The 7,445-nt window shown below is 40.9% G+C and overlaps 1 protein-coding gene across 3 annotated transcripts in view; it reads left to right on the forward strand.

Moving 5' to 3' along the window:
- Sec24AB (Protein transport protein Sec24AB) overlaps nucleotides 1-7,052 on the forward strand; it is a 149,705-nt gene extending 142,653 nt beyond the window's left edge. For all 3 annotated transcript variants that reach the window (XM_050196743.3, XM_050196744.3, XM_055063321.2), the window contains 2 exons: nucleotides 1,488-1,591; nucleotides 5,485-7,052. In XM_050196743.3, coding sequence (XP_050052700.1) covers nucleotides 1,488-1,591; nucleotides 5,485-5,599 — 219 coding nt within the window. In that variant the 3' untranslated portion in view covers nucleotides 5,600-7,052. The remainder of the gene's footprint in view (nucleotides 1-1,487; nucleotides 1,592-5,484) is intronic.
- Nucleotides 7,053-7,445: the final 393 nt, after the last annotated feature.

A 7,445-nucleotide genomic window follows, 5' to 3' on the forward strand; every position in this document is an offset into this window, starting at 1 on the left:
CACACACACACGCACACACGAAGACACGTGGCACTGAAACACGCCTGGACGCGCTTGGCGGGGAGGCTTTGCGGCAGCTCCGAACGGGCCAAAATGTCCGCCGCTTTGAACGAAGCCCCGGCGTCCGTTGCATCCGCGCCGGCTATACCGCGCGTCGTAGGCGAAACGTAACAATATCTCATAAAATGCTTTACATAGAAAGCTGGTCCTTTGTGTTGAAAATGTTTTAGAATTTTTTACATTATTTTTGTGCAAAGCAACATGTTTTCATGTAACATTTTCTTTTCTGGTACAAAATATTTGGGTAGATTATTTTTTTTCATATTATTTTTAATAAACATGTTGTTTGTGACAAGTACTGTTGGAAAGAGGATTTCATTCTCTACAATTTGATCTGTACACTGTAGTATCAAGCATGCTCTGTGAGCAGCATGCCAGGTGTCATTTCGTCTGCTAAAGTCTATTTTCGCTGTATTGATTAATGCACTCTGTAATTACTAGCCCTATAAATTTGGCATTGACTGCATGAGTACCTACATATTTGGAACAAATTCGGTACAAGTTAAATTTCATTGCATTTGGCCTTTGAGGTTATACTGAGCACCAGAAGATTTGGCTATGTGTAAAATATCTTGAAACGTACTGGTGCGCTTTGAAAATTCATTTGAGCATTAGGTAATTAGAATGAATTTCGCATGCCCGATTGGTGTTGTAATCAAGGTGTCAGAACGAAATGTTTTTCATTCTGCTTTTAGTTTGGTTCCACTGAAAAAAGTTTTGTTCCAGTTCTGCTCCAGAATGAAAAAAAAAGAAATGTTCCATAACGGCTCATAACAGTTTTGGTTGACATGCAAAAATTTTCTAAGCAAAGTACTGATAAATACATAATACTACTTATTTTTGTCAGTAAGTGAATTATAATTTCTGAGATCATGCTCAGTGCTCTGAGCATGATCTCGGCAGCAGCATGTCATCGATTGTATGCGCCAATATGCTAGACTACTATTCTGATAAAACAAATTTAAGCGGTCATGAACGATAAAACATCGATAACAAAGCTTGTAGCCGTAGAAAATGAAACGATAACCTCTTCAGAGTGCAAGCCCTGGGTTTTGCTGCAATCTGCTAGTGCACTGAGTGGCAGGCTTAGATTGGTGGAGTGCTCGACCGGCTATCGCTCGCACTATCCCTGCCTGAGATACGTGCTTATGGGGAGCCCTGAGATACGCACTAATTCTGATGTTGCCTGACGTCGGTTGTTCCAAATTGCAGACCTAAAGGATATTTCGGTTTCACTCCAAAACAAAATAATAAATAAAGTTTCAGTTATGTTTTCATTCCGGTAAAAAATATTGTTTTGTTTTTCGTTCTTTTCCGACACTGGTTGAAATAACAGAAGTCATTCGTACTGTACATTGCCTGCACTGGCACATGCATTCTGCTTTAACCACCATCAGAAAAATACATTCTTGGGTTGTGTTTTGCAGAATGAGCTGCCCCAGTTGGCAACTGAAGAGTCGGAAAGGGTACGAAACTTCCTCTCTTGGACGCAGTCAAGACGGCCCTTCTACAGCCCACTCAGGGTGATCAGGTGTGTGCTCTTGGATCCATCTGAGCTGTGTCGAGCTTAGCCTTTTGTGTGTGTGTGTGTGTTTTAGGTGTTGTGTAGTGTTGACCTAATCCAATAGCTATTTTTTGTTCAGAGGAGAGTTGGAGATGTCTAGGTGAAACTTTTCAAATAGTAGACCCAATGTAGATATTAGAGAGCCCCCTAAAGATTATCTGGTAAAATTCTGAAGCCTGATTAATTTTAAGGAATATGTATTATTATTATTATTGCTATTATTATTAACTTTTTTACAATACTGCAGGCTCAAAGTGTGGACCCTTCCAGGAGTTATACAAGCACTGGTGTAAAACAGTAGTGCATCACAAACCATGAACAATGTTAGAAAATACATTCTAGCACAACACTGAGTGCCTCATTAACATGAAAACAAATGCTCCAAACAAATTATTACAACTCTTGCAAAAAAGGCAGTAGTACAACAACAAAGCAATAAATAGTACAATGAAAAGCACATACTTCTGTCAACATTTAGGATTTATCGTAGAATGCCTGATTTTCAGCATTCCTTTGAAATTCTCATATCAACACAAATATTTTATGATTTTTCATTTGCATATAGATTTAGGCAAAACCAACTTTGAAAAAGTAAATGCAGTCGCTGAGTAATTTCTTATGGCCCGATTTTTTGGGCCTCTCCATTATATGGACGTATACGTGCATCACTTGTGGCATGTAGCACAATTCTCCTACATGAGCTGGATTACTCCAAGAAACGGACATTATTTATATGAGAAATGAAAATGAATATTTGACTAATTAACAAAAGTTCACTAACTAGATTTTAAACTGATTACTTTAGAACACATATTGTAATTTATGAATTGTAGCCAGTGACTTCGAAAGTTGTATCCACTTGGAACGAATTCTGAGGGCGACACCCGTTTTGAGATATGCGATCTAATGTAGTGGTTGACCAGTAATTCTTTAGCTTCAATGTTAAAAATGTGGAACAGTGCATTTTTACTGCAAGATTGGCAGCGCTTATCTCAGATCTGTTCCTAGTTTCACAATTCATTGAAAGTGGATATGCCTTGTGAAATTACTGGCTTCAAATTGTATATTGTAGTATGTACACTAAAGTTATTAGTTTCAAAGGGTTGATTAGTGAAGTTTTGGTAATTATTCAATTATGCAGTTTGATTTATAGTGTAAGTAATGTCTGCCTCTTTGAGTAATGCAGCTGAATAAGTAGATTTGCACCAGATGCCACAGGCGATTTTTTTTAAAATATCTGAACTTTAAAAAAGAAAGCACCTGTATTATGGCAGCTGAATCTTTGACAGTCATTACGAGAATATTTCATTCATAAAGTTCACAAATATTTCTGCTTGTCTGCAGTGCAGATCATTGTTGTTGCGACTATTAGAGCAGAGTGCCTGTTCACAGCATCCATGCAGAAGAGCAATGTCTGCAAATCTTTAATAAACAGTCAACATATTGAATAGTCAAACAACATTTAGTATTTTCCACAAAATTTTAGTATTTTTTGCCGTTCACTGTAGTTCTTTAATTTTAAGGTTGGCAGGTCTGAGATCAGTAGGACACAGCAATTAGTGCCTGTTTAACTGTGACAATAAATTCTCCAAATTATAACAGCTCTTAGGAAAAAAAAGGCAGTACCTTATTAACACGCCCTTCACTTTTGCCATCGAAAAGTGCTTTTTTTTTCTCTTCTTTGCGTAATGATCACACCATGAATTTGCTGCCATGACGTTGGAGACGCATGGTACGTTTAGGTGTCTGATACAGTGTCCAAAGTGCCGGAACTGAGGCATTTTGCCGTACCGTAGCGCAAGATCAGACATCTGGCGTGTGACATAAGTAGGAGACGCACTGTATGATTCGCCGTCTGATACGGCGTAGGATGCGAAAAAATGGCAGCGACCGTCAGGTGTCCCGATCCGGTGCTACGGATCGAAATCTTACTGTGTTCCGGCACGTTGAACACCATATCGGATGACGAATCGTACCATATGTCTTTTACTTTTGTTGCATGCCAAGCATCCAGTCCGGCACTGTGGAATGGCAGAACGCCTTGGATTTGGCTGCTGTTACGTCATGTCAGATGTCATATCAGTCACCAAATTGTACCATGCTTCTGCTTTTTAGAGGTGGCCGTGAAAAAAAAAAAAAAAAAGGATAGCTCAAAATTGTACCCCACATAATTAATACACACCCTAACTTTGCGCAGTTCTTTCCAGAAAGAAGTGCATTTGTTATGTACAGTAGTACAGTAGAACCCTGCTGTTACGTTCCTCACTGCTGCGTTTTCCTGGCTGCTACGTCGCTTTCATCCGGTCCCGGCATAGCTTCCATAGGATCCAATATATAAGGAACCCCGCTGTTACGTAGTAGCTGTGAAAACGTTCCCGCATGATGCATCGCAACCCGAACCCGCCTGGGCTAAAGTAGGCAACGCACTTCAACCGCGATTTTGACTTTTGACGAGTTTTGACCGGGCTTGGCCAGGCTTGGCTATGGAACTGGCTGCAAGAAGCCGCACGCCAGTTCGAGAGGCCGCCACTAGGTGGCCATTCGTGAAAAATGCTCTCACTATCATCACTGTGGTTACGGTCCCTGCATGGTTTGTTGAACGGGTCGACTCACGGAGGAAGGAAACTCAGGAGAGGCCCTGACGTCACTCTTTGTGAAGCTATAGCTAAAGGGAAGCCGGAAGTTGGCGTTGCTCATGGCGTTGCTCCGCCTATCGGGCCAGCTCTCCTCTCTTGTTTACATTTCTCGCGAAACCACGCCGCGCTGCGTGCAACCGGGCTGCTCGGACGCGCGCGCACCGCAGCAATACTAAACAATCGTTAGCACGTTAGCATGATTACGCCAAAGAGGGCAAAATTTCCCGCGGATATTTCTTCGTCCGTTGCCATTGCCGTGGCGCGGTGATGACGAGGAGCACGAGCCGCATGATGCCGGGGAGTTGCCAAATCCTAGCTTTGGAGAAGCCGTCGCGGCTATGGACCTCCTCCGCAGGTACGTCGCACCTCACAGTGACGCTGACAGCAATGCGGCCTTCCAGGCCATTGAGAAACGTGTGGCGATTTCTAGCGAGTGAAAGAAACGGCAAGACACCATTCTAGACTTTTTTAAGTTCTAAGCGCACTCTGTGGAAATAAATTTTCTATAGTGAAGCTGCACTTTTTTCATTCATTTTCGCAGCTTTCCCCACTGTTGCGTTTTCCCGGCTGTTAAGTTTTTTTTCCTCGGTCTGGTGAAGAACGTATGAACGGGGTTCCACTGTATATACATCAAAAAAAGTTGCACTTCATATTATGACATTATTGTCTAACGAATCACTGCTATGAAGCATACATAGGGGCAATGCGTTCCATTGTGTAGTTGTTCAAGGAAAGTGAGAACTTGTTAGCTTGCTCTAAAGGGCATTATCAATTCAGCATGATGATTTCAAGTTACCGAGGCTTGATTTACACATCAGGGTTTACACAAGGTTGTTTTTCAGGAGAAAAAGAAACCTTATTCTTATAATTTTGCAACGTAGTTCTGGTATTTTATTTTGCCACATCACATAAGTTGGGAATTCAGTCATGTGGTACTTAGAAAAATGAAGAGATGAATTTCCGTTGAATCTTTTCCAGAGCATCAATATTTTCCTTAGTGTGAGGGGTCCCAAATGATACCTGTGTTCAATGTCGGGCTGCATTTGAAAACCCTTGCAGGGGCCTGTCGGTTTCCTTTCAGCTGACACTACTTGATAGGTGCCTGCCAACAGTTTGCAAAGATCTGCTAGTTCTTGCTATTCATTTTTCTGCTAGTGGACGTATTGCTAGGCCTCCATTGTATGTTCACTTGCATATGGCTTACGCCTTTTCATTGCTTCACAGGGAAGACAGCAAGGATCGGCACCTTTTTGTGCAGCACATGGTTGATGACCGAACGGAGTCAGCGCTTTCCTACTATGAATTCCTTCAACACTTGAAGCAGCAGCTAAGCAAATAGGAAGAAGACTGCTCATAGTTTTTCGGCTTTCTCCTTTTATTTTATTATTATTATTTTTTTCTGTGGTTTTGCCTTTCTCAATTTTGTGTGGCTCTTGCTTGTCCGCTCCCGTGCAGCTGTTATTGCAGCAGAAACTTCATGGACACTTGAAGCGAGCCTACTGTCACAGTCTGTGTCGACGCCGATGCGCGTGTTGTGTGCGTGCGCCTGTGTGCAACGAAACACCCTGCAATGCCAGAAGTGTGGTGCCACCGGAAAGAAGTATTCTCTCGTGATAAAGAGAGATAGAGAGAGTGTAAGTGGAGCATAAGACTGTGTGCTTTATTTTTTTTTGCTCCTTCCTTCTTGCACTCTGCTTGTTTTATGGGCATGAAAAAGTTGTCTGCCAAGTTTACCTGTGGGTGTTCTTGCACTGTGAAAGCTGCTCTGTTTACTTATTTCGTCATTTTAAGGGTTTATGTTTCCTGCCTTTTCCTGAAAATGTAATTTGCAGCTTCGTTTTTAAGATTCTTTTCTAGGTTGGAACTACATCTCTTTTTTCTCGTGTCGTCTTCTTAAAGAACAAGAAAAAGCTATTTTGAGAGTGGCTTTTTCTTCTTCTCACTTGAAGCTTATCTCAATTGCATAACTGTCAGCATTGCCTCTCCTGTCTATGGTATCTGTCTAGCCACATAACTAATTGGCTGATGTCTTTTGTAATTTCAATTGAAACTGGGTTCGTCTTGTTTGGCATGTATCAAGACAAGAGGCTAACCTTTCTTGCTTCTGAAATATGCCTTTGTGAGAGAAACTTTTGTTCCAGTGATTAAGAAGTCTACACAGTTTCCACAAGGCTGTTAAAATGGGCTCAGCTGCTTGCATTGGAGGTTCACTTAATTAATGTTGAACAACTCAACGATTGCTTGAGTATTGCGCACTGAAAATGTTCCTTTTTTTTCGTATGAACTCTCCATTTTGTACATGTGGTTGTCTGCTTTTGTAGACCCCATTCTGTGCAGATGAAAAGTGTTTGGAGATGGCACTATTGGGGGCAGCCATGACATTGTAATTTGCAGTTTGTATTTCTGTTTGTTCACATTTTTCTTTTGTGTTTGTGGTTGGGGGCTCTTAAAAATTTGGGTGTTGCCATAGTGTTTGACTTTTTAACAAATTGCCATCTATGAATTGCTTCAGTGATGTGCACTAGGAGTTGCGTGTATATAAACATAGGTATATATACATATTATAAATGTGTCAAGAACAATTGTTTGCTGTTTTTTTTTTCTTTTGGGTGTGATGCCGCTAGAACATTTTACTGCTTTGTGTAAAGACTTAGAAAAGAAAACAAATCTGCAACTGCTTTCCTAATGTTGCATGATATATTATAACCAAATAAATTATGTCATCAGAGCAGTTCTTATTCATGGCGACATCTGGGAGAGCTGGTCCATTAAAACCTTTTTTTTTATTTGAATGGGCTTGATGATTTTTATTGCATTGTTGAATGATATTGTGTGTGTACTGCTGTCCCAAGTGACAAATACCTGCTAGAAGCCTGTCAACCAAGCACTTTGATATGCATGCATGTATATTGTTGCTTTTGTCGCCTATTTGACAAGACCATCTTGTTGGTGCATCTTTGGTTAATGAATTTGCTGCGAGAAATGACCAGGTGATGGCTTTATGACTCTGTTAGCAAGAGCACTACTACAAAATGTTGAAGCTCATGAACAAGTTCTGTTTGGCAACTATCATCAATATCGGTAAAGGTACATCCCTGCACACACCTAGAATTAAAACGCTTTCCTGATGCTGTTTTACACTTTTCATTCATACTGATGACGAGGGCTTGGCAAATGACCTTTAT

The sequence above is a fragment of the Dermacentor andersoni genome, chromosome 1 (assembly GCF_023375885.2).
Source record: "Dermacentor andersoni chromosome 1, qqDerAnde1_hic_scaffold, whole genome shotgun sequence".
In the NCBI taxonomy this organism is placed as follows: domain Eukaryota; kingdom Metazoa; phylum Arthropoda; class Arachnida; order Ixodida; family Ixodidae; genus Dermacentor; species Dermacentor andersoni.